General features: G+C 54.2%; 1 protein-coding gene across 1 annotated transcript; it reads left to right on the forward strand.

Annotated features, from left to right (window-relative positions):
- Positions 1 to 6821: 6821 nt before the first annotated feature.
- SPRED3 (sprouty related EVH1 domain containing 3) lies at positions 6822 to 25615 on the forward strand. Its single transcript, XM_030544699.1, has 6 exons — positions 6822 to 6909; positions 19139 to 19313; positions 19403 to 19571; positions 21538 to 21611; positions 23318 to 23488; positions 24705 to 25615. Exons 2-6 carry the CDS (start codon positions 19143 to 19145, stop codon positions 25389 to 25391), a joined length of 1272 nt encoding a protein of 423 aa, XP_030400559.1. The 5' UTR covers positions 6822 to 6909; positions 19139 to 19142; the 3' UTR covers positions 25392 to 25615.
- The last annotated feature ends 1144 nt before the right edge of the window (positions 25616 to 26759 follow it).

Raw genomic sequence — 26759 nt, forward strand, 5'->3', positions numbered from 1 at the left:
GATGAGCGTTTTAGGGACAGCGAGTGTTTTTGTACAGCACTTTGAGCTCTCCCGACGATATAAGCTAGGGATTGTTATGGGCGATTAACACCCTAGATTGTTCCAAATTAAAAATCTAATTTCTTCCCCCACCTCCAATTCTCACCTTTCTTCAAGCCATGTGTTTTTTAACCCGAGGAGGAGGTGGTGGTTTGTCTGTTGTTTGCATTTCTCTTTGCTTGGTAGAGACTTTGTGTCTCAGGGCTCTCCACGAGGGGGCTGCTGAGCTGCATTGCCAATGGGGGGAGGAAGGTTACTTGTTTACAGAAAAGTTTGGTGATTAAAATTAAATGTGGCAACAGTTAGGCTGCTGGCGTGCCGGGACCACCAGTCGTCACCCAGACCCCTGTGGTCTTTTCCTTGTACTCCTCTGTCTGTCTCCACCCGCTGTCTCTTGTCTTAAACTTACACTGAGAGCCCTTTGGGGGCAAAGCCCATGTGTGTGTTGTGTGTTTGTTCAGTGCCAGAGATTCCTAGGCACAACAGTGATACAAATAAACAATAATATAATGGAAACAATTTCTGCTGAGGCTTAGGTTTTGAAAAGCTGGTTTTTAACCAACCCCTCCACCCCTCATGTTAACCCATATTTGACCTTTTAAATATTAATCTGAATTATTATGAATTTATTGACTCCTATTATGTGTATGCTAGCCCAACAGAGATGGGGAACCCACTGGGACAGGCGCTACAGGGTAAGAGACAGTCCCTGCCCCCCATGAACTTACAAGCTAAAGAGACAAAGGCTGGGAGGGGAAACTGAGGCACAGAGAGGTGAGGACATGTTGCAGGGCACCCAGCATGTCAGTGACAGAGCTGGGAATAGAACCCAGGAGTCCTGAGTCACTGAACGCTAATTATTATTGGATCATTCTATAAGTCTGGCTCTCCAGCCGCCTTCTGTCTTGATGCCAGGGTTGAAAATGCTGCGGACTAGAATGCCACCTGCTGGTGAATGCACCCCCCTCCCTGGGTAAGAAATGTCTTTTCCTCCAGCCTGAGAGAGCTGCCTCTGCCCCCAAACCCAGAGGGAAACAGCCTTGGAACCACCCCCTAACTCCAAGCTTAATGCTTCTGCTGCCTGCCACCTGGGTACTGCCCCAAACGCAGACTGCCTCCCACTGACTGCGCCCAGATCCCTGCCCTGGCTCATAACCTGCGACCCCCCCATTAGTGCCCCCGACCCCCTCTCCAGGGAATGTCCCCTTCCTGCCCCAATGGAATAATGTCCCTGACCCCTCCCTCAATCAATCAGTGCCCTCCAACCTCTCCCCCAGTTACTGCCCCAACCCCTTCCGTCCAACCCCTCAGCCAGTAAATGACCTCTGACCCTCCCCTCCAACCCCTTCTCTGGTTAATACCCCCTAACCCTTCCCCCAGTTAATGCCCCTGCACCACCCCTGACCCCTCCCCCAGTTAATGCCCCTGACCCCTCCCCTCTGACCCCTCCCCCAGTTAATGCCCCTGCACCACCCCTCTGACTCCTCCCCCAGTTAATGCCCCTGACTCCTCCCCTCTGACTCCTCCCCCAGTTAATGCCCCTGCACCACCCCTGACCCCTCCCCCAGTTAATGCCCCTGACCCCTCCCCTCTGACTCCTCCCCCAGTTAATGCCCCTGCACCACCCCTCTGACCCCTCCCCCAGTTAATGCCCCTGACCCCTCCCCTCTGACCCCTCCCCCAGTTAATGCCCCTGCACCACCCCTCTGACCCCTCCCTCAATTAATGCCCCTGACCCCTCCCCTCTGACCCCTCCCCCAGTTAATGCCCCTGACTCCTCCCCTCTGACTCCTCCCCCAGTTAATGCCCCTGCACCACCCCTCTGACCCCTCCCCCAGTTAATGCCCCTGACTCCTCCCCTCTGACTCCTCCCCCAGTTAATGCCCCTGCACCACCCCTCTGACCCCTCCCCCAGTTAATGCCCCTGACTCCTCCCCCCTGACCCCTCCCCCAGTTAATGCCCCTGCACCACCCCTCTGACTCCTCCCCCAGTTAATGCCCCTGACCCCTCCCCTGTGACCCCTCCCCCAGTTAATGCCCCTGCACCACCCCTCTGACTCCTCCCCCAGTTAATGCCCCTGACCCCTCCCCTGTGACCCGACCCCAGCCCCGCGCTCACCGCAGGGAGCGGCCGGGTCGGGCTGGAACCGCTCGGAGGCTGGAACCCAACGGCCGCGAGTCCCCTTCGAGCCCCGCCCCCACAGCCCCCTTCGAACTCCCCGCGTCCTTCGAGCCCCGCCCCCTCAGAACCCCCGCGAGCCCCCTGCCCCTAACCCCCCTTCGAACCCCACGTGTCCGAGCCCCGCCCCTCAGAAACCCCACGCGCCCCCCGCCCCGAACCCCCCTTCGAACTCCACGTGTCCTTCAAGCCCCGCCCCCTCAGAACTCCCGCGAGCCCCCCGCCCCGAACCCCCCTTCGAACTCCCCGCGTCCTTCGAGCCCCGCCCCTCAGAACCCCCGCGAGCCCCCTGCCCCTAACCCCCCTTCGAACCCCACGTGTCCGAGCCCCGCCCCTCAGAAACCCCACGCGCCCCCTGCCCCCCCAACCCCCCTTCGAACCCCACGTGTCCTTCAAGCCCCGCCCCCTCAGAAACCCCACGAGCGCCCCCCGCCCTGAACCCCCCTTCGAACTCCGCGTGTCCTTCAAGCCCCGCCCCCTCAGAACCCCCGCGAGCCCCCCGCCCCCCCGTGTCCTTCAAGCCCCGCCCCTCAGAACCCCCGCGAGCCCCCTGCCCCCAACCCCCCTTCGAACCCCACGTGTCCGAGCCCCGCCCCTCAGAAACCCCACGAGCGCCCCGCCCCCACAGCCCCCTTCGAACCCCCCGCGTCCTTCGAGCCCCGCCCCTCAGAACCCCTGCGAGCCCCCCAGCCCCCCCTTTGAACTCCCCGTGTCCTTCAAGCCCCGCCCCCTCAGAACCCCCACGAGCCCCGCACAGCCCCCTTCGAACCCCCCGCGTCCTTCGAGCCCCGCCCCCTCAGAACCCCTGCGAGCCCCCCACAGCCCCCTTCGAACCCCCCACGCCCTTCAAGCCCCGCCCCCTCAGAACCCCCACGAGCCCCCCACAGCCCCCTTCGAACCCCCCACGTCCTTCAAGCCCCGCCCCCTCAGAACCCCCATGAGCCCCCCACAGCCCCTTTCGAACCCCCCACGTCCTTCGAGCCCCGCCCCTTCAGAACCCTCGTGAGCCCCCAGCCCCCAACGAGCCCCCTTTGAACCCCCCCGTGTCCGAGCCCCACCCCTCAAAACTCCTGCAAGCCCCCCACCTCCTCACAGCCTCCCTTCAACCCCCCGTGTCCTTCAAGCCCCTCCCAGTCAGGACCTCCGCAAGCCCCCTGTCTCCTCACAGCCCCCCCAGTCCCTCTTCAACCTCCCACGTCCTTCGAGCCCTGCCCCCTCAGAACCATCTCAAGCCCCCTGTGAGCCCCTCTTAGAGCCCCTCATGTCCTTTGAGCCCCACCCTCTCACAGCCCCCCCGCAAGCGCCCCCCGGGACCTCCCATGTCCTGTTAGCTCCACTCCCTCAGAATCCCCCACACCCTGTGAGCCCCCCCTTTCAGAGCACCTGCAAGTCCCCCACCCCCTCAGGCCCCCCATGTCCTTCCAGCCCCCCCTCCGAATCCCCACAAGCCCCCTACACAGAGCCCTCCTGTGACCACCCCCATCAGAACTCCCCTGCCACTATAGCCTCTCTGCGAGCCCCTCACAGCTGCCCTGCCCCCTCAGAATCTCCCCTCACTGGCTCCCCCACCCCTTCAGCATCCCTTGTGCACCACCCAGGCCAGAGCCCCCCCTTCATGCAGCACGCCTGGGCCAGAGCCCCTCCTTTGGTCCTCCTGGTCCAGAGTCCCCCTTCATACAACCCCCTCCCAGGCTAGAGTGCCCCCCTTCCATGCAGCCCCCAGGGCACAGCCAGCCCCTGCCCCTCCCCCATGTATCCTCCCCACCTCTTGGGGGGCAGAGTTGCCCCTCGTGTGACTCCTGCTCAGTTCCAGTGTTGCCCACCCACGGCATCCCCTGGTCCCTGTCCTTGGGGGGCAGGGTAATCCTTCCCCCAGCCAGATGCAGACCTCCCCCCAGTATCTTCCTCAGGACCAGTTACCACCCCCCAAATATTTCCTCTCCCCAAATGCCAGACGTTGGTGAGGAGGGGGGCATCACAGCACCTCTGTCTGCCCTTCCTGGAAGATGACTCCCGCCTTCCAGGTAGGTGCACCCCCTCTTGTTCCCTCACAGTACAGACACCCCCATCCCAGGACCAGGTGCATCCCCCTATACAATGAGACTGACCCCCCTGAAGTCCAGTGCAGTCCCCCTGCATCTGCCCTTCCTTGGGCACCAGGGACGGGAAATCCCTCACCCAGTGTCAAATCCACCCCTTCCAGCCAACTACACCCTGCCCCCCCTTCCCCAGAACCATGTCCTCCACATTACAGAGCCCCCGGGGGCTGTGCATCCCCCATACAATGAGCCTGCTGCCCCTGCCCCCCGCATCCCATGCAGCCCCCAGGGCACCATGGACAGAAGCTTTCCACCCCAGCCAAGACCACAGCTTGCTCCTGAGCCTGGGCAGGCAGAACTGCTAACTGCCATGAGGTGTTAGTTGCATACTGGCTGGGCTGGGGGGCCACGTTAGCCTGGCACTTGGGAGGCCGGCCTTGGGTTCTCTGCTCTGCTGTACACCGTGACCAAGTCCTTCAAGCCCAGATTTTTAAAGATATTTAGGTGTTGCAAGGCCTAGAGGATTGGATATAGGCTCCTAAGCGCCGACACGATAATGAGATACAGGCTCCTGAATCTGCAAGGTATTAAGACACCATTTAAAATCTGGGCTGTAACCTTGTTGTGGTCTCGGTTTCCTCATCTGTACAATAGGGATAATAGATCTGTCCTGCCTACCAGGGGCACTGTGGAGCTAAGAAGAGTAACGAATGTGAGGTGCGCAGGTACTGTTGAGGGGAGGAGGAATGTGTAATCCATTATCTGTACTTTGACCCATCAAGCTTTTACCTCCAATCGAGGATATTGCAGATTATGTATTCCTTATGTCACCCGATCTTAAATCAAATTTTGCACTCTCGATAATCTGATAACCAGAAACTTCTATGCTTAAACTCTGTACTGGTCACTTTTTTTTAACATCATCTTAATAATTTTTTTAAATCCCTAACCCTTATCAGTAGATGTTGATACTGATCTCCTTTGTGAAGTGCATTATTGTCCCTGTTTCATGGATGGGGAAACTGAGGCACAGAACAAGGCAGTGACTTGCCCAAGGTCACCCACCAGGCCAGTGCTAGGAATAGAACCCCGGTCTCCTGCCTCCTCGTATAAGAACTGTGGGTAGATAGCCAGATTGGCCCGGGCAGTGTTAAATGCCTGGCTAAATCCTTTGCCCCCTCGAAGCACACACCTGTGAATCCATGTAGTTGCCCAGTAGGAACATCAAGTCCCACTCATTTATCCCTCTCCCGGGGCTTCGACCCTTGTTGTGCCAATAACCAAACCTCCTGTTCTTCTTGTGCATTGAAAAGAAAAGAAGGTTTGGGGGTTGGTTTTTTAGAATTTAAATTCCCCTTAGGGGCTGAGAATCTAGGTTAATTTTTATCAGTTGATCGATTTAGTATTAGCAGGAGCTGTAGACCAGGGTCCTAGGCACAAAGCCTGGATCTAGAAGCAAACTTTCCCACCGCTGGGAAAACCAGTTTGGCTCATGAGTTGCAAAATTAGGATCAAGGTAGGTTCTTCTCTGGCATCACCATAGTAACCAAGCCTCAGAAACACTGATGGGTTTATCCTCACACTCCCTCTCTGAAGGGACTTAGCTTCACTCTCCCGGTTTTATAGCTGGGGAACTGACGCACACAGAGAAGCCCAGACTCAGGAAACTACTTAAGCACGTGCCCGCTGTCCTTCAGCAAGTCTGTAGCAACACCTGGGCCGTGAACCCAGAGCACTGGTGTCCCAGTCAGTTCTTTACCCACAGAACTGTCCTTCCTCTTGCATGAGAAATTTAATTCCAATCTAACCCCCGATTCAGGCATGGTCCGGGCCACAGTTCCGGTTCTGGCCTGCTAGAGCTGGAGATGACATACAAAATTTGGATCGGGACTTCCGTTTGCATTCTGATCCACTCCATCGTTTGGATCTAGTGTTTCGGTACCAGCCAGTTAGAGGTAACAAGACAAGCTGTGAAATTCAGACTGGATCTGGGTTTGCAAGCTGATCCCTCCCATTGTTCTGACCTGGGATTCTGCTTTGGCTTGTTGGGACAGGATATAAAATCATAGAAGTGTGAGGCTGGAAGGGACCTTGAGAAGTCATCAAGTCCAGCCTCCTATGCTGAGGCAGGACCTTGTAAACCCTAGACCATCCCTGAGAGGTGTTTGTCCAACATGCTCTTGGGACATTAGAATTCGGATTGGCTCTGGGTTTGCGTGCGGATCCTCCCCAGAGTTCTGATCTCGGATTCTGCTTGGGCTCAGTGGGACACGAGATGAGACTGGGATCGGATCTTGGTTTGCGTGCTGGTCCTCCCTTGATTTCAAACCTGGGATTCTGGTTCTGGCCCATTATAGAGCCAAGGTGAGAAATTCAGCACTGGATCTGGGTTTGCTTGGCAATCTGCCTGAGGCTCTTCTGATCCCGGTTCCGACCCACGTCCTCTTACCTCCATAACCATCGACTGATGATTAATGTTCAGGTGCTTTGATTTCTCCTCCCCTAATCCTATAGGGGCATTAGGACCAAGTGGAATCCACTTTTCTCTGTTCCTTTCCCCTTTTCCCAGCTCAGCTTTGGATTCTCTCTTCTCTCCCCAGCTCCTGGTTCTCCACTCCCGGTGTAAGAAATCAGTCCAGGCCCCCAGCTGTGGTCAGTATTAACTAAGGCAGGTGCAGTGGGGGGGAGGGAGGGTGGGTTGGGAATGGAGGGGGGGGTAGAAAAAAGGGGGAGGAGGGATTAGAAATGTTACTTGCTGAAAAATGGCTGCTGGATCTTCATTCTCCTTATAATGATCAACCACGAAAAAGAAAAGAAATTTTTAAAAAATTGAAAATCCTGCCAACATATAAAACACACACAAGCCACACACACAGAGCAGCTGCACCAGCCATGGAACTAGAGTGAGTCGGTCTTCATTTACCATCTGCCCACCCCCCATTAAAAATATCCCCATAAAAGCAAGAGGGAGAGGGGATATTTTAACCCAATTTATGCCCCCCCCCTTTTTTTGGCAAAACAATTGAGATTTTAAAATTTTGTTTTGCTGCCTAAAAAAATTAATAATTTTCATTTAAGGAGGCAAAATAAAATGACATCTCTAAAAACATCCTGCATGCTTTCATTTCTCCATTCTCCTTCTTCCCAGCTGCTGCTGCTGCTTTTAATTTAATTTCTTCTCTCCATCCTCTTTTATTTTTAATCATTTTTTAAAGCCCAAACCTTTTTATTATGATTTTTTTATGAATGAAATTAACTGTCCCCCCTCCCTAAAAGGAGGGGAGTGTGAAGGGTATTTGTTTGTGAATCAATCTTATTTGCATCTGGATTCATTCATAAAAAAAAAAAGACAGGGTTCACCTAGAGGATCCATCATGGTGGGTTTAATTTCCTTCCCTTCTTGGCATGACAGTTTTTTGGTTGGGGAGGGGGATGTGGGGAGGGGGAGGGGGTCCTTTAAATCTGGCACTGCCACACAGTGGGAATTGATGGCTGTTTAAAACTGAGATGTGGAGTGAAACTGACACATCCTGTGACTATATTTTCCCCCCTATGGATTCTTTTTTTTTCTTGTTCACCTGTTGTTTATTGAAGGAAGAGGGACAAAGAGCCTAGCTTGGGTCATGTGACCCTCCATTCACAAAAATCCCATGGTTTCCATTGAGATGGTCTGAAAGGATCAAGCAGTTGGGCCATAGATAAGCATTTTCAACATACCTTTTCGCATGCATGTTGTCCAGTGCCTACAGCATTGGCAGAGGGGAAGCCAGTGGTGCTTGGGGGTAGGGGGGTTACAGATCACATCTGGGGTGTTTCTTTCTACAAAATAAATCCTACTGTTTTGATTCCATAAATATATGCACCAGCAGACAGCTTCTGCAAGAAGGTTCGAAACTGGACAGTATGTATCTGGGCATGATCTGTATCCATTGTATGTCTGTTTGGGTTGGATTTTGATTTGTGTGTGTGTGTTGCAGGAAAAGAGTGCTTAGAAGATGCTGTGATGTGAATTTTAAAATATTGTGATCTAGGAATATTTCATTTATTTGTTCGGAAGGATGTGGGATTTTTTTTTAAATGTAGTTCCTGCAAATAGGGAGGCCAGGGTGTGGGTAAGAGAATCGAATTTCCAATGTGTATTATATAGATCTATAATTTTAGGCTTTGGTTGTGTTTGGGGTGGTGGGGGTGGGGAATGAGACATGCATTTTAAGCCCTGGCAAAAGGTCTGTTTGATTTTTAGTCATAGTGGGTAATATGTATATTTAATTCATGGTTGTGTGAGCAGAAGGGTTTGGGTTTATTTATTTATTATTTTAAAATTTTCCTCCCCGTGTTAAATAAATAAAAACCCTGCAGTGAAAAACCCCAGATCTGATATTTTTTTAATTATTATTTTTTTTGAAGTGTTATGATGGTGGGGCTTGGAGAAAAATGCTTATTTGTGTGGACTGGAAAATGGGGAATGGCTGACTTGGAGTGTTTGTAGGGATGTCTTATGTCTTTGAACAGCGTTGTCATTTTCGTGTCTGAAGCCCCCCATTTCTCCCTTATTTTCCTCCCCCCAACCTCCTAAAAACCAGGTATCTGTAGATCCACTTTGCTTCAGCATCTTTGATCTTGTAATACATAATGTCGTTTCCCATGGCAACGCATTGTGATGTCATGTATATGCTTAAAACACTCTTAATTATTTTATTATTTTATTTTTAGGAGGGCAATCTGGTGTTCTCTTCTGATTTTTGACTTTATTAAGGGGATTGTCTTAAAAGGGTCTTCATTCATATTCTGAATTACTGGAAATGCATTGCACTGTCTTCTGATTGGTGGAGAGAGCTTCTTTCATTACATACTGGTGATCTGTTGATTTTATTTAAGCAGGAAAGTTTTCATTCTTGTTTTTTTGTTGCAAAAGTTGGCCATTTATTTCAGAGCAAAATTGAGAAGTAAATCTGTGTGTGTATGTGTGTAATGAGGCAAAATATCAATAGCTGCAAAATATAACTTTTTCACAGAGGAGTGGGCTCTGGTGGGTAGAACGGGGTGGGGCTGAGAATCAGGACTCCTGGGTTTCATTCCCAGCTCTGCCATGACTATGCTGCGTATCGTTTAGTGAGCCAGTTCCCCTGCTCTGTGCCTCAGTTCTTCCAACTGTAAAATGGAAATAATGAATCTGATCCATTTCTCAGAGGAACCAGGAGCCTAGATCCATCCTTGCGTGAAAAGTGCTCTCATCCACTCAGAGGGAAGGGACGTTCACCACACTTAGCACATTCGTGGCTGGCAAAGGGCACGCCTGCTTGGCTACAACTTGCAGCACCTCCTGCTGGCTCTTCTGTCATCAAGCGCTCTTGCTGTGGGAGGGGTGGGTCAGCCTTGCTATTTCCATTTTACAGATGGGGAAATGGGGCCAGAGCAGGGGGAAGTGACTTTCTCGACAATGCCTAACAGTGGCAGACCTGCAAATAGAATCAAGGAGCCATGACTCCCAGATTCCCTTGCCCAGACCATTAGACCCCATTCCTTCCCCAGTGTTGGGACAGTACCCAGGAGTCCTGGCCCCCAGCTCCCCTGCCCTAACCACTCCTCTGCTCCCAGAGCTGGGGATAGAACTCAAGAGTACTGACTCCCAGCCCCCACTGCTCTAAATACTTAGACCCCACTCCCTTCCCAGCACTGGGACAGAACCCAGGCATCCGGACTCCCTGTCTCCCCGCTTGTTAAACAGTAAACCCAGAAAAAGCATGCAGCATTTATCCCAGTAGTAGGAACCACACTTTTCCATTCTGAGAGCCCCCTCCTATATAGCCTAGCCCTCCCCTTCCCAAGTAATGATAAGAGACCCCTGAAAACCTGCTTGCGACCCTAGCTGGGTAACAATCATTGTAACCTTTGCCCAATTGCAGGGTTTTTTATCTGATTGTTTTTGTAGGGCCCTTTGGTTTAGCGTGAAATGACACAAAGCCATCCCAAACGTCATTCTAAACTTGACGTAGCAATCTGTATTCTTTTAATATACACCTATATTTTGATATGATTTTATTTTAAGTAAAACAGTCATAGCTGGTGAATAAAGAAAAATGAGTAATTGCTGTTGGGTTTTAGCAGGGGGGGCTGTGTCAGATGGATCATGTGAAATATTATTTACTCCTCCAGTTCCATTAATGTGTTAAAGGCAGAGTGGGGCAGTGGTTAGAGTTCTGGATGGGAAGTCAGTAGGCCTGGGTTCTGTGCCTAGAAATGTCGGCTAGTGGTTAGAGCAGGGGGGCCTGGGAACCAGGACTCCTGGATTCTGTTCCTGCTTCTGGGAGAGGTAGTGGGGTCTAGTGGTTAGAACATGGTGGGACTGGGAGTCAGGACTCCTGGGTTCTTTTCCTGCCTCTGGGAAGGGAGTAGGGGTCTGAGTTCCAATCTTTCTCTGGGATGGGAGTGGTTAAAGTGGGGGTGGGGAGTCAGGACTTGTGGATTCTATCTTGCTCTGGGAGAGGAGTGGGGTGTGTAGGACTCAGGGCTCTGGGTTGTGTTTGGCTTCGGGGGAATCACTTCCCCTCGGTGTACCTTTCCCTGTCTGTAAAATGGGGATAATTACAGAATCCTCCTTTGTCAAAGCTTTGAGAGTCTCCCATGAAATTGGGCTGTGGAAGCCGAGTGCAATTGCTGTTATTGTATTTCTAGAGAAATATAACACGGCCCCTGGCCGAAGGAGTTTACCAGCCAAGTTAAATAAGGGGCAGTGTGACAGCAGAGGACTTGCACAGGATAAGAACACGAGGCAGTGGATTTTTTACTTTGATGGCAGCATGATTGAGTGGTTAGAGCAAGGCACAGTGATGCTATTCTCTGTCCTGGGTGCTGTCCCTGGCTTTGCCCCGATTCACTGTATGGGTTTGGTAAATCACTCCTGCTATGTATGTCTTGGGAATGAGACTTTGTGACGTGCTTCGAGATCCTCGGGTGAAAACATCTGCGTAGATGTAGAGAATCATTATTGTTGCACTGTGTGAATTGTGTGAGCGTTCAGTAATAGCCTGTCGTCTGCCTTAGTATTTATCCTTTGTTTTACAGTCGTGCATGCGCACCCCCCAGCCATAGACGAGGACCCTGTTGCACTAGGTCCTGACCCAATGCAGAACAAAAAGATAATCTCTGCCCTCGATGAGCTTCCAATCTAAGAATCCCATATTACTTCTGTCTAATCAGTGTAATATAACCTTTATCTGTATAAATGTCTAATACTTTTTCTTTTTTTTTGCAATCCTGCTAGGCTCTTTGGCCTTCAGGATAATCTTGTGGCATTGAGTTTCACAGGTGAACTGTCCATTGTATATAACAATGCCTTTCCCAAGTATCAGCTTTGCATTTGTCACCTCTCGCTGTCCCCTTGTTCTGCTGTGACAGGCGAAAAATTGGCACGGTGAACTGGGGGTTGATTTCCAGAGGAAGCCAAAAAGAGCTCAATCTTCCTGGTTTTGGTAGCTGGCAGATGGAGCAACAGAGAACCATCTTTCTATATAAGAAGATTTAACCCCCTGGGATGGGTGGAATGATTTTTAGGGTGGGAGAAGCGGTTAGAACTAGCTGTCTATGGATGAGATTGTGGAAGAATTGGAGAGAGCTGGGGAAAATGCCTTAGTGACGTCAGGAACTCATCCGGGTAGTTATCAGAAAGATGATAGAGAGCCCGCTTGATCAAAGTGTCTGTATCTCTTTGTGGGGAGAAAATACTGGCTACCAAAAGGCTCTTTAATCTAACAGAGAAGAGCAGAACAAGAAGTTAAAGCCAGACAAATTCCAGCTAGAAACCAGGCACTGATTTTTACCAGTGCAGGTGACTGGTGAGTAAAGCAAGCTCCCAAGGGAAGTGGTGGATTCACTCGCTGCCTTGCTGGAAGAGATGCTCAATTTACTGGGCCAAATGCAAGGGTAACTGGGTGCAGTCTGTGGCCTGGCCAGTCTAGGTGATCCAATTGTCCCTTCTGGCTTTGAACTCCACAAAATTAAAGAAAGGGTAAATCTTGACTGAACGCAAGGCCGGTTGTTCGATGGGAAGATCCTCCGGAGAATTGACTCCTGGAGGGGAGGGATATTTTAAAACGAGGCTGGAGAAACCACTGGACGATGAGGAATAATATTGTAGTGGCAGGCACCTGGGTGAGGTACATGAATGGTTGGATGGAGCTGTGCTAGCTACAGGTTTGTTGAGGATAGTATCTGAGGATTTAAAGTTATGACAAACAGCATACTTCATCCTCTAGCCTGTGTGTGGGGGAGTTGAGGTTACCAGGAGAGCCTTGGCAACTTGGATTGTAGTATCGTTTTTAGTATCTTCCTGGGCCTGACTTCCTCTTGCACTGGCGTAAACTGGGAAAATCAGATTAGCTCTAAAGCAACCCCGTCTAGCCTATGTGCTTGGTGATGGACAGATCTTGCAATTCTAGGTGCCACGTTTGTTGTTGTATTTGCAGTAGTCCCAAGAAGCCCTAGTTGAGGACTAGCACCCCATTGTGCTTGGAGCTGCACAAACATAGACCAAAAAGATGGTCCCTGCTACAGCTGGACAATTGGGGGGAGGGGGGCATATAGTGAAGACGGATGAAATTCTGCAGATAGTTTCATCCCAGGGGAGTGGGAGGGCATGAGGGCGCAATCCAAAAGGTTGAAACGGTTTGTTCGGCCGTTTCCGAACACAATGGTTTGAATTCTCTTTTCGAAACAGCATTTTGTTTTGCAATGTGACTGGTTTTTTAAAGGTGAAAAACACCCAAAATGACCCCCCAAAATGAACTTTTCTTTTTTACTAGGAAAAAACAAACAAGCAAAATCCATTAGGGCTCAAACTGAACCAATCTCTCAATTTTTCAGTTCAGCTTCTGAACTGAAAAATCAGTTCCTCACTTAGTTCTAGTCCTTGCCCCAAAGACCTTCCACTCTGTGCACAGCAGAAGGTATAGCCCTTGGGGCCTGGAGTCGGCATAAAACTGATACCAGCATAGCTATGTCAGCCAGGAGTATGAAAAAAAGTCACATCTCAGCTGACACAGCTCTGCCAGAAAATCCCCAATGTAGACCCCGCTATGCTAACAAAAGAGGGCTTCTGCCCATGTGGCTAATGGTGGTGTTACAATGCTGACCGAAAATCCTTTCTATTGGCATTAACTGCGTCTACACTAGGGGGCTATCCCAGCACAGGCTCCGTCGCACAGACACAGCCTGAGTTTCATTCATAGATTCAGGGCTAGAGGGAATCATTCAATCATCTAGTCTGACCTCTTGTATAGCACAGGCTGGAGAATGTCACACAGTCATCGCTGTGTTGAGACCGGCTGCTGTGTGTGTGGCTACAGCATCTCCTCCAGAAATGCAGCCAGTCTGCATCTGAAGACTTCAAGAGATGGAAAATCCACCTTGGATGGATTTGGTGGAAATCTCCCAGGAACATTCCCTTGTGGGCTGGAGGTGAGCTTGGAAAACGCCAGGTGGAGAGCAGAGGGAAATTGGGAGTGTGGGAACGTGGGCAGAAGTTCCAGTACAGAGCTTATGGGGACCTAACCCTTCCTGTCTGCAGTGGTTGCCTTTCCCAGTCTGGTAGCACCGAGAGCCCTGACTCGAGACTGAAGGGGTACCCACTGCTCGGATCCTTGCTGATGTCAGGGGGTCTCCCGTTGTGTCAGGTATGGCACAGCCCCCGCCGACACTGGAGGGCCGTCCGTCGTGCAAACACTGCACAGGCCCTGGCTGACATCAGGTGGGTGGAAGAAGCCGCTGCCCCAGGCACTGCATGGACCCGAGCAGAAATTGGGGGCAAGTCGGGAAGGCGGCGGCTGGTCTGTCAGACCAGCATGGTACAGACCCCAGTTGTGCTGGGCGCGCACAGACACCCCGTGAGGCCTGGTCCACACCCAGGTTTTGCACCTGCTCCTCCTGTTTCGATTGGGAGGTGATGTTTGGTGGTTTAATAGAAATAGTTAAAGTGGCCAGTTACACCAGGACCTTTTATGTAGCTTGTACTGGGAGCAGCTCCTCTGTACTGGGAGAATGGCCCTCGTGGGAGGTTGCATTTGTACTGCTTTCACTACAGGGCAATGGACGCAACTGTGTGTGGCCACCGCCTGGGGGAGAGCCCCTGCCCAGCCAGTCTGAGATGAGAGGGAGGGTCCTTCTCCCCAGGCCATAGAGGAGAGGCAAAGTGGGTCACCCAGGAGACACTGTGACAGAGATGGGACTCGAACCCAGGGCCGCATCCGAGTGCCCACACCCCTAACCAGCTTCCCTCCTTCAGCCTGGCCTTTAGGTGCTGCTCTGTGCTGCAAGTTCTGCCCTCCTGGGTGCAGCTGGGAGTGCAATGGGCCCTGCCTGAACCAACACCACCTGCCCCCGGGGGCCCAGCTGTAAACTGTCAATGATTAACTTATGTAGATGGAAGCCAAACGCATCTGCTTTTAAAGTCAGATTAGCACCATGTTTGTGTAACACCTGGGCAGCTGAGGCTGCTGCTGGCTGCGGTGGGAGGCGTGGGAGGGAATGGTTAATCAGTTGCCAATCCAGTTGGTTGGCATCATGGTGGGAGTGGGAGGATGGGGATTGTGCAAAGAAAGGGGAGGACTGGGATAGCAGGGGGCTGTGGTTGGGATTGAGGGACACCGGAAGAGCTGGAGGGGAGGGGGGGATCCTGGGGCTGGGATAGCAGGGGGCTGTGGTTGGGATTGAGGGACACCGGAAGAGCTGAGGGGTAGGTGGGGAGCCCGGGCCTGGGGTAGCAGGTCAGGACTGAGGGGACAGGGGAGATGAAATAGGCACTAGGAGTCTTTGGCAGCATTCAAGGAAGAGAACTAGCAATTCCTCCAGGACTGACACTGGAGGTGGCCGTCATCTGGTCGGTGTCAGCACTTTTCAGAGTGAACATGAGCTTTTCCGAGGCCAGGGCCCTGGGCTGTGGCAGAGATGGGCGTAAAATCCTTCCAGCCACTGGGATCAGGCTTTGCTTTCCGTCCTCTTCGTGAGAATCGCATGCTGGAATGGCAGCCCGCGGGGCCACCCTGTCTTGGAGCATCTCTGTGACCCATGCCACCCTGGGCCTCTACTCGGCAAAGCAGCCAGCTGGCTGGGTTGAGCCTTACCCAGACCGGGAAGCCAGCCACAATCGGCAGCATCCCACGGGCGTTCAGGGTCTCCCAGGACAGGCTGAGCCATGCAGACTGAAATCCTCCAGGAAAGAAGGTGTCCTCAAGGACAAGGGGGGACAGCGTGTGTGTGGGTGGGTGGGGTCACCGCACAGGGGATATGTGGGGGGATCTGCTCTTCAGAGCTCTCGCTCCAGACCCTCCCACAGCATGGAATTCAGTTTAAATATGCCCCCTCAAAAGCAGGAGGGACAGTAAGCAGCCCGTCGCTAGGGTGTCTGGGCAGGTGGGGATAAGGAATCTTAACACAGCCAGGTGCACCATTCTGGGATGCCGGACACTTGGTTTCTGTTCTTAACACAGCCAGGTGCACCATTCTGGGGCCTCGGACACCTGGGTTCTCTTCTTAACACAGCCAGGTGCTCCGTTTCAGGACCCCGGACTCCTGGATTCTGCTCAAGAGCTGGTTGGGAATTTTTCAGTTTTTCAATATAATTTTTTTCCTGCCAAAACCTGCAGACTCACGGAAGCTGTCCACGCAGTAGGATGGGTTTTGACGACTCGACAAACATTTGGAAGAAGGAGAGCTGAGATTGTCCAAACGACAGCATTCAGTTTCTTCCACTTCAAAGTGACTCTAGAGTTTGAAATTTCAGCTCATTAGACCAAAACCTATTAAAGGACAAAAAACGAAGAGGAAAAAGGTCAAAATTGAAACACGACATTTCAATGGACTGAAACTGACAGTTTTTCAGTTTGCAAAAAAAAGTGAGATTTTCACTTTGTCCTGATTTGGGATGTGTGTGTGCGAGTGTGGGGGTGGGGTGGGGTGGGGTGGAATGTTGAACTACTGAAAATTTTCTTTGGCTAGGAAAACTGTTTCCTTCCCAACTCTCTTCTGTTGCCACTGGGGGCCCTGATCTTTGTCGGGGTCTGTGCAGCACCTTGATTTTGGGCCTGGTTGTGCGGGGCACTGCACAGACCCCAGCTGAGATCAGGGCCCCATTGTGCTGGATGCTTCACAGACACCAAGTGAGAGGCAGTCCCTGCCCTGAGGAGCTGACAGTCTAAAAAGGGTGTCAGGAAACTGAGGCACAAGGAGGGGCTGCGACTTTCCCAGGGTAACACGCAGGCCAGTGGCAGAGTTGGTAGTAGACCCCCGGTCTGCTGAGTCCCAGCCCAATGCTGTGCCTGCTGGGCACATACGCAGTTGTTATTTCTCCATTAAGCTCTTTCCTCTCCATCTCGCGCGTTTGCTTTTCGCTTCCTTCCACCACCACCCCACAATTCTCAGTAACTGGCGCTGTTCAGGCCCCCTCCCAGTGCCCGCCGGGTCCAGCCTCTGAGCCCCGTGGCGTCGGAACAGAGCTGCCCATTCACACTGGGCAATGAGGAGCATTGGGCTAGGATCTTGCAGAAAAGGGAGCTGGCTGGGAGGATTGGGGATCAGATGGGAGGTGGGGGGGGGAGAATTCAGCTGGGGTGGATTGGGATCAGCTGCGGGAGGGCAGGCGGAGTGGGAGGTTGAGGATTGACTGGGGGTGCAGACTGGGGAGAGGGGTGAGAATCAGCTGGGGGTGCAGATGAGAGAGAGGTTGGGGATCAGTTGGGGGGCACATGGGGGAGTAGGGGTGTCACAGGGAGATGGGGATTGGCTGGGAGGAAGGGAAGGGGAAATGGTCTCAGGCTGTGAATAGGCTGCTCGAGGTGGGATAATGTCATAAAATGCCCCACAGCTACAAAATCATCAGCCTCCTCCCACCACTCGGGGTGGCATGATGGGGGGCACAGTGGGAGAATCTTGTAGCAGGGCATGCAGTGAACGTGCAACGGGTGCATGAGACAGGCTGTACATTGGTAGAGCGTGCAGTGCCCATGCGGCAGGGTGTACGGTGATCGTGCTATGAGGCATGCAGTACCTGTGCAATAGGTGCACAAGGGAGACACATTGCACTTGGCAAGGTCTGCCCTGCCCAAGCGATGGGAGTGTGCAGTGCCCGTGTGACGGATGGCATGCAGTGCTTGTGCAATGGGTGCACATGAGACAGGCTGTGCATTGGTAGGGCCTGCAGTGCCTGTGCGATGGTTGGCATGTAGCACCCATGCACTGGTAGGGCCTGCAGCGCCCATGCAATGGATGGCATGTCACACCCATGTGATGGATGGCGTGCAGCGCCTGTGTGATGCGTGCACATGAGACAGGCCATGCGATGGGTGCTTATGAAACAGACTGTACATGCAGTGCCTGTGGAATAGGTGCATATGGGAGACACGTACTTGGTAAGGTCTGCCTTGCCCAAGAAATGGGGGTGTGCAGTGCTCATGCGACGGATGGCATGCAGTGCCCGTGCGATGGGTGTTTGTGAGACAGGTTGTGTGATGGATGGCATGCAGCACCATGTGATGGATGATGTGCAGTGCCTGTGTAACAGAGGGCATGCAGTGCCCATGCGATGGGTGCTCGTGAGACAGGCTGTGCGATGGATGGAACTCAGTGCCCGTATGACAGATGGCTTGCAGTGCGCATGTGATGGGTGCTCGTGAGACAGGCTGTGTGATGGATGGTGTGCAGTGCCCGTGCGATGGGTGCTTGTGAGACAGGCTGTGTGATGGGATGCTGTGAAGCGCCCATGCAATGAATGGTGTGCAGCGCCCATGCGATGGGTGCTCAGAAGACAGCCCATGCGACGGATGGCATGCAGTGCCCGTGTGATGGGTGGCGTGCAGTGCCCGTGCAATGGATGGCATGCAGTGACCGTGCGATGGATGGCATGCAGCGCCCGTGCGATGGGTGCTTGTGAGATGGGCCATGCGATGGATGGTGTGCAGTGCCCGTGCGATGGATGGCGTGCAGTGCCTGTGTGACGGATGGTGTGCTGTACCCATGCGATGGGTGCTCGTGAGACAGGCCACGTGACGGATGGTGTGCAGTACCCGTGCGATGAGTGCTCGTGAGACAGGCCACGCGACGGATGGCATGCAGTGCCCGTGTGACGGATGGTATACAGTACCCATGCAATGGGTGCTCGTGAGACAGGCCATGCGATGGATGGTGTGCAGTACCCATGCGATGGGTGCTCGTAAGACAGGCCATGCGAAGGATGGCGTGCAGTGCCCGTGTGACGGATGGTGTGCAGTACCCATGCAATGGGTGCTCGTGAGACAGGCCATGCGATGGATGGTGTGCAGTACCCGTGCGATGGGTGCTCGTGAGACAAGCCATGCGATGGATGGCGTGCAGTGCCCGTGCGATGGATGATGTGCAGTACCCGTGCGATCGGTGCTCATGAGACAGGTCACGCGACAGATGGCATGCAGTGCCCATGTGACGGATGGTGTGCAGTACCCGTGCAATGGGTGCTCGTGAGACAGGCCATGCAATGGATGGTGTGCAGTGCCCGTGCGATGGATGGTGTGCAGTACCCGTGCGATGGGTGCTCGTGAGACAGGCCACGTGACGGATGGCATGCAGTGCCTATGTGACGGATGGCATGCAGTGCCCGTGTGACGGATGGTGTGCAGTACCCATGCGATGGGTGCTCGTGAGACAGGCCACGCGACTGATGGCATGCAGTGCCCGTGTGACGGATGGTGTGCAGTACCCACGCGATGGGTGCTCGTGAGACAGGCCACGTGACGGATGGCATGCAGTACCCATGCGATGGGTGCTCGTGAGACAGGCCACGCGACGGATGGCATGGACACACAGACTGCGTGTGGGGAGCCGAGCCTCTAACTGAGCCTCCTTGTGCCCCCCGCAGTTACATGCTTCGGGTGCGAGCTGTGGTGATGACCCGAGACGACTCGAGCGGGGGATGGGTGCCCATGGGCGGGGGCGGCCTGAGCCACGTCATGATCGGCAAGGTCCGGCGCCCAGAGGAGGGCGGGCGACGGCGCCAATACCTGATCTGCGGGGAGCGCCTGCGCGACCAGACCGTAAGCGTGACTCCTGGGGAGGGGTTGGATGGGGGGGCAGCTTGTAGGGGGGACCCTGCTCGCCCTTAATCTCCCCCTCTCCATTGCAGACCATCCTGGAGTGCGTGCTGAAGAAGGACCTTGTCTACAACAAGGTGAACCCCATCTTCCACCACTGGAAAGTCGGTGACAGCAAGTTCGGCCTGACCTTCCAGAGCCCCGCCGATGCCGCAGCCTTCGAGCGGAGCGTGCAGGCCGCCCTGGAGGAGCTCGCCGAAGGTGGGGCACCAGCGCCCGGGACTGCAGAGATTCAGGGAGCCAGGGCTTGGCCTGCTACCCCCAGGAAGGCGTGGGGCCCAGGGAGTGTGAGGCTGACCGGCTGCCCCATGGGTCTTGCTGGCTGGGGTCCTGAGCCTGTCTGGCTCCCCCTTGGGGTTTCTGGTCTGGGGGGATGTGGGGAGGGACTGATGGGAGATGTGGGCACTGGTTGGTGGCATGGGTCTGCCTGTTGCCCCTCCCCCCTTAGCGGCTGTTGGTTGGGGGGGGTGCAGATAGCTCCCCCCCGGGGGCATTAGTCAGAACCAAGCAAACTCTGATGCTGGAAGCGACCTGAGTTCACCTTAGCACGGCCCTGTGGCTAGGACAGCTGGCTACAGGGAAGCAGATGTGGGGTCGGTTCCCAGCTCAGCCACCGACTCTACCTGCATGACCTCAGGCATCTCTCTCTTGGCCTCGGTTTCCCCCATCTGTGCCATGGAGATATGAACCCTCTGCGGCCAGTCAGAGGGGGCGGGGGTGGGGAGGCTGTTGCTGTTCGGAAGGCTCCAATATCTCAATGCTTTCGCTGCCCCTCGGTGGATGGCATTCCGTGTCAGAGCGGCCAGGAGAGGGAGGGAGCCAAATCTGGAGCTCTGGGAGTCCCTGGATTCCCAGCCGGAGGTCCCAGCACTGCAGGGGGACACTGTCTTCCCAACCCTCCCCACCTCCCTCTATCCCACTCCGCCATCCCCTGGTCTCCCTCCGCCGGGTCAATTCCCTAGAGAGCTCCCAGTGATCTAAAGGCCTGGGCACTGCACCGGAGCCTGGCTCCCTATCCCCCCTCGCTCTGCGGTCTGGGGGTTATTCTTAACTCCTCCCTCTCCTTTGGCCCCATAACTGATTCCTGCCTTCTCCCACCTCTCCCCCCCCCAGTCCAGTCTCTGCTCCCCATCCTCCCTCCTGGCTGGGGGCTGCTTCATTCTCCTCTCTGGCACGCTGCCCCCCTCCGATCCATGCTGCTAGGCCCGGTAGTGTCCTTTTCCTCTGACCACTCCGGTGTCCAACCCCACTCCTGCCACCCCCCATCCGCTAGCACATCAGATTTTAAATGTCCCAGTGCTGCATCACTCCACCCATCTCTGCCAGTCCTCCCTGCACATCGCCCCTCGGCAGTGCCAGAATTCACACCATTCACACTCCATCCCCTCCCCGCCGGCCCCCTAGGCATAGTACGGCCTTCCCTCACTGCTCCCAAACCCCGCCTGGCTTCTGCAGCCTGGAACACAGTGAGCGCTGCTACAGGGCTTCCCGGCTATTTAAAGGGAAACTACCCTGCACTGGCCCGCTGCTGCTATGCCATCTGAAGCAAACTGATCCACGGAGAAGATCCACTTTGCATTTCCCCCCTCCCGCCTACCTGCCCCGGGATGGAACCATCCCTTCTGCTCTGTCTGGAAAGCGCCTGGCACCCCCGCCCCCCGTGGGGATCAAACCCAGGAACCCTGCAGCTAAAAGCCCAAGGGACAGCTGCCTGAGCGAATGATCCCCAGCCTACCTTAGCACTACGATTCAGAAACCGCTATACGTGCCGCAGCCACTGGAGGGAGACAGAGAGCGCCCGTATATGTTTGTGTGTCACCCCCACTCAGACGGATCTGGGGCTCGGCCCCAGACATCTCCTTTTCTTTTGAGGCGTCGCTCCAGATGCAAAGCTCTGGTGCCCTCAGGTCCCCGTGGGGTGGGGGAGATGGAGCATCAGGCACTGGGCCTGCTTGAGGCAATGGGGGTGCCCTTATGCCCTTCCCCCCTGGGATCCCAGCCCCGGGGTCCCACCTGGACAGACCCCAACATGGGTCCTTTGCATTCTCAGCACTGAATGCTTTTTTCCAGCTCTGCCCCCAGTAACCGGAATCGGACGCCTTACTGGGTCCATGTCCTTCCTGGGGGGACTGACTTTCATGTACCTTCCTCTGTTTTCTCTTCCCAGGTTCTCTCTCCTCCTCCTCCTCCTCTTCTTCCTCGTCTCAGGATGACGCCGACAGGACGGATGATGCAGGGTTGGTAAGTTGAGCAGTGGGCAGAAGTACCTTCTGGGGGAGAACCTCCTGGATGCTGAAGGGCTCCTTGGTCTGGCGGAGAGAGGCAGAACCAACAGCTGGAAGTGAAAGCCAGGCCCATTCCAGGGGGTAACTGGGCGCAGTGCAGGTCAGACTAGATGATCTAATGATCCCTTATTATAATCAGCTGAACACGAGCTTCTGGTGTGACGCTGCAGCCAAAAAAGCGAACGCCATACTGAGATGCATCAACAGGAATCTCCGATAGGAGCAGAGAGGTTCTTTTCCCTCTGTATTTGGCACTGGTGCAACCACTGTTGGGATCCTGCCTCCAGTTTTGGTGCCCGCAACACAAGAAGGATGTTGATAAATGGGAGAGAGATCAGAGAAGAGCCAGGAGTGAGATCAAAGGATTAGAAAACCCACCTGATATTGATAGACTCGAGGAGTTCAATCTGCTTAATTTAGCAAAGAGAAGGTGAAGTCTATAAGTACCTGCATGGGAACAGATATTTAATCATCGGCTCGTCAGTCTAGCTTAGGAAGGTCGAACACAGCCCAGTGGTTGGAAGCTGCAGTTAGACAGATTCAGACTGGAAATAAGGTGTACATTTATAAGGATGAGAGGAATTAATCGCTGGAACAATTTCCCAAGGGTCATGGTGGATTCTCCATCACTGACCAGTTTTAAATCCAGATGGGATGTTTTTCTAAAAGATCTGCTCCAGGAATTATTTTGGGGCCGTTCTCTGGGTCGTGCTATCCAGCAGGTCAAACTAGATGATCTGGATAAACTTCTGGCCTTGAAAACTTCACATTAGTTCTAGCAGTGGAAAGCCCTCGCTGTCAACTTCAAAAGTAGATGGTAACAGACCCCGTGTCCCACGGATGGTTGGACCTGGTGATCTTCTGAACAAAAAGAGCTCCCAGCCAGGCTTGAGGCTGTTTTCATCACTTCACACTGACTTAACAGACACTTTAGTCTTTCATGACTATCCTGTAATAAACATGATTAATAATCTAGAGAATAAGATTCGGATAGGGATTTCAGGCCAGCCAGAAAAGCAACCTATTCGTTAGGTGCTGTACAGATTAGCACGGAGCCCACAATTGAAATAAGTGAGACAGGCCTTAAAATCTGTGAAAGTCCTTCATGATGCCATTGCGCTCTGGGACACTTCCCGTCTGATTCCATGGTTTCCCCCTGCCCAGGGTGGGGCGTGAGTACCAGCTGGGAGCAGATGTTGTGGATTTCCATTGTCCCTATTCCCACAAGGAGGGGAAGGGGGGGTCCCAGAGAGGGCAGGGGGCATAGGGACCCAAGCCAGGGGACAACCGGTCCAAGAGGGAGATTTGGCTGATAAAGGTCTGGACTAGTGCTAGGAAAACAGACCCCTTCTCAGCTTGACCAGCAGTCTCCTTATACTGGGATCATGGCAGGCTGCGCATGCCGGCAGATGTGGCATGGACAGTGTTTAGAAAGGAGACCTCTGAGGAACAACTGGGTGCTGTAGGCAGCAGGGTGGGGGCGCTCTCCCCTCTGTCAGTGCTGACCCCAAAGGCCCTAATGTGGTGCTGGGGGCACTGAGCTGCAGGGAGCAGGGCGGAGGCTCAATAGGGGGTGCTCTCGCCCCGCAGAGTCAGTGCTGACCCCTGTGCAGCACTCGGGGGTGCTTCTTTCTCAATGACAGCCACCGCCTTTGTCCCCAGATGCACACGGACAGCGAATCCTCCTCGAACAGCCGGAAGGAAATGCTCCCCAAACACATCACCATTGTGACCAGCGAGTCCTCCTCCAGCTGCTACATCCGCTCGCCTGCCTCGGAGGAGTTTGCCTTCAGCACGGCCCAGGGGTCCACGCCAACCAGCCAGGGAGGACAGGTGGGTCTGGGCGGGGAGGGGCAGGGGTCCGTGACCCTGGGCGCGATGGGGAAGGGTGCTGTGTATCCCGAGGAAAGAGATGGGAGAGAGAAACTCTTCCATGGGCTGGTGGTGCCTTCTCAACTTAAAGCTGGCCTGCCTGGGGGCGGGGTGGGACGGAACTGGGTTTGTACCTTTGGAAATCCCAGGCACGTCAGCTCCACCCCCTAGTCTTGCTGGTGGCTTTTTGGAGACCTTGAGAACATATGTTGTGAGCTTTCCCAGCCCTGCATAGAATCTGCGGGAGGGCGAGGGGGAAGTGATCTTTAACAGAGAGCACATTTCCCACCTGTTTGTAGAGTGTCTGAGTTAAGCAGGGGTTAATAAACTCTCTTGTTTTCTCTGGTATCTGGGGGTCTTTGTTGTGCACAGGGAGGATGGGCTTGGGGTTAGCACACTGAGCTGGGGCTCTGCCACAGAATCACCTATGTGAGATGGGCTGTGTCATCGCTCCATGCCTCAGTTTCCCCATGGGTGACATGGGAGTAATGATCCTTTCTCTCTCCAACCCTTTGTCTATTAAAACTGGGAGTTCTTCAGGGTAGAGGTAGTCTCTCCCTCTGTGTGTCCGCTGAGCCTGGCACGACGGGGCCCTGATCTCGGTCGGGGTCTGGACAGCGCCTGGCCCAACGGGGCCCTGATCTCTGTTGGGGTCTGGACAGCACCCAGCACAATGGGGCCCTGATCTCGATCTGCTTCTCTAGGCTTTGAGATTTGGTCTGCATCCTCTGCATGGTGCAGGGATCTGTTCTGTACGGATAGGGGCCCCCAAGTTCCAGGGCACAGGGAGGGGATGTGATGGGCAGCTGGGCTGTTGGCAATGCCCTTGGCTTGGTGGACTGGGGCTGCAGCAGAGGGCTCCTGCCCAGGCCTGAGGACATGGTTCCTTTCCCTCTGCCAGCTCTCAGATTATGGGAGTGGGATCTTTGGGCTACAACATGTGGCCTCCTCAGTTCTGTTCCCAGCAGTGGGGTCTGGTGGCTAGAGCAGGTCAGGGAGGCTGGGAGCCAGGACTCCTGGGTTCTGTTTCCAAGAGCCCTGTACTGCTGGCTCCAAGGTTGATCCTTTGGTTCCCGGCCTCAGTGATGTCCTGCTGTGGCAAGTCCCACAGGTTAACGAGGGTGAGGCGGGAGGATGGTGCAGGCTATACCTCTGTCCTCTGTCTCCCCCTGCCCAGGTGCAGACCCAGCCCCTGCAGCACGTGACCCTGCATGACGAGGAGGAGCTGGAGAGCATCAACCCGTGCAAGGACCTGTGGGTGAGCAAGGGCTATGAGGACTACAGGCGGGCGGCGGTGCAGAAGCGGGAAGCCGACGCCGACAAGGTCGGCATGTGCGTGCACTTCGAGAAGGGCAGCAAGGAGTGCCGCTTCCCGGCAGCGGGGGGAGGCGGCGAGGGCCGCCTCAGAGACCCCAAGGGTTCCCCGTCCTGCCGGATCCACGCCGCCCCTTCACCCCCCAAGCAGAAGCACGCCAAGGAGCCGGGGGCCAGTGGCGGGGCGGGCTCGGAGGAAGACGCTGTGCCCTCCCGCTGCGTCTATTGCCGGGACGTCTTTAACCATGAGGAAAACGGGCGGGGCCAGTGCCAGGACGCGCCGGACCCCATCGGGCGCTGCGTCTACCAGCTCACCTGCATGTGGTGTGCCGAGAGCATGCTCTACCACTGCATGTCGGACTCGGAGGGCGAGTACTCGGACCCTTGCTCCTGCGACCCGGGACACCCGCACTTCTGCGTCCGCTGGATGGCGCTGGTGGCTCTCTCCCTCGTCGTGCCCTGCATGTGCTGCTACCTGCCGCTCCGCGCGTGCCACTGGTGCGGGGAGCACTGTGGCTGCTGCGGTGGGAAACACAAGGCCGTGCGGTGAAGCCAGTTGGCGTGCGGCGCTCTTCTTGGCTTGGCTGGGGGGAAAGAGAGGCGAGGAGATGGAGGCAGAGTCTTAAGTGGCGGCAGGGGGTCTGAGTCCCCCTTCTCTTGCACGCCCCACCCCCCGTGTCCCGTGTTTGGAGGGGGAGGGGCTAGGCGGTTTTATTCCGAGTGTCGGGCATGGCCGGTGAGTTTCATTATTTTTTTTCCTTTAAAATTTCAACATTTTGGGTCCTTTTTTATAAAAAATAAATACATGAAAAAGAAATGAAAAAGAAAACACAAACAAAATGAATGAACGACAGTCTCAGGAGAGATGGGTAGATGGTCTTGGGGGGGCAGTTTTATCTCCTCCCTTCCTCCTAGCTAGGGGAGGGGAGGACACACAGAGAAAATTTAACCCCTCCTTCATCCAATCCAGCCATGTCCACACACCTGTTTGTGTGTGTGGGGGGGGGGGGACCAATAGTCTATATAACCCCCTCCTTCCTTTACCCAGCCTGGGTGAGTCACAGGGATTTCTTTTCAATTTTAAAAAAGGAATACCAAGAACAACAGAAGGAAAGAAAATATCATAAATGGATACTCGTTGGATTTTTATTTTGTACTCAGGAGGGAGTCCAGGGAGCAAGAGAAACTAATTTGTGCTGAAAATGCCCATATTTAAAAAACAAAAAAAAACAAAAAACCCCTCCCCTGCTGTATTATATAGTAAACTGCATGGGGAGAAGTTTGTTAACTTGTGGAACTGCCCACAACATGATTTTTCCACTGGAGCATGGTCCAAGATCCTGCAGCTTTATAACCGCACAATACTGGGGTGTCCTTTTAACAAGGATGACGGGCAGACAGGGTTCGATTTACAGGGTACACAAGCTGCAGCATCCCTCCAATTTGTCCCCCATGCTCACCCCCAAATACAGTTCCTGTGGTTTATTTCTGGGTCCCAGGCTGAACAATGGGGCTCCCCTTCAAGTGTTTGGCGGGCAACCATATCCAGGGAAGTTAGGGAAGGGTTTTCTGCAGCTCCCCATGTGACATCCCCTTCCCCGTTCACGTCTGGCACCTACCTCTGTTTTACCCCAGTCACCACAGAGCAGAAAGCTTGTACAATTCAGTCTCGTTCCCTGTGCTGTTCCCCTCTCTCCCTGCAGGACGGGTAAGACCGCAAGGCCAGCCTGGCCCCCGGAGGCGATGGATTGGGGAGGCCTCTGGACTCCATGGGAATCTCCTCCCCCACCTTGTGGGCAAAGATGGGTTGGGTTTTGAGCCCACCTGATACCATGCAGAGGGAGATAGATGCTGTAGGGGTGCCAGGCAAAATCTCTTGGGCAAAGCACCAGTGGCAGGGCAGAGTATACCGAGATCA

This window comes from Gopherus evgoodei, unplaced genomic scaffold, assembly GCF_007399415.2.
Source record: "Gopherus evgoodei ecotype Sinaloan lineage unplaced genomic scaffold, rGopEvg1_v1.p scaffold_34_arrow_ctg1, whole genome shotgun sequence".
NCBI classification, from domain to species: Eukaryota; Metazoa; Chordata; order Testudines; family Testudinidae; genus Gopherus; species Gopherus evgoodei.

Bases quoted from the DNA above. Each gene is read 5' to 3' on its own strand.
- SPRED3 (XM_030544699.1), top strand. From the start codon at position 19,143: ATGCTTCGGGTGCGAGCTGTGGTGATGACCCGAGACGACTCGAGCGGG. The intron at 19,572-21,537 runs GTGGGGCACCAG...TTCTCTTCCCAG, and splicing joins CCTGGAGGAGCTCGCCGAAG to GTTCTCTCTCCTCCTCCTCC. The intron at 23,489-24,704 runs GTGGGTCTGGGC...CCCCCTGCCCAG, and splicing joins CAACCAGCCAGGGAGGACAG to GTGCAGACCCAGCCCCTGCA.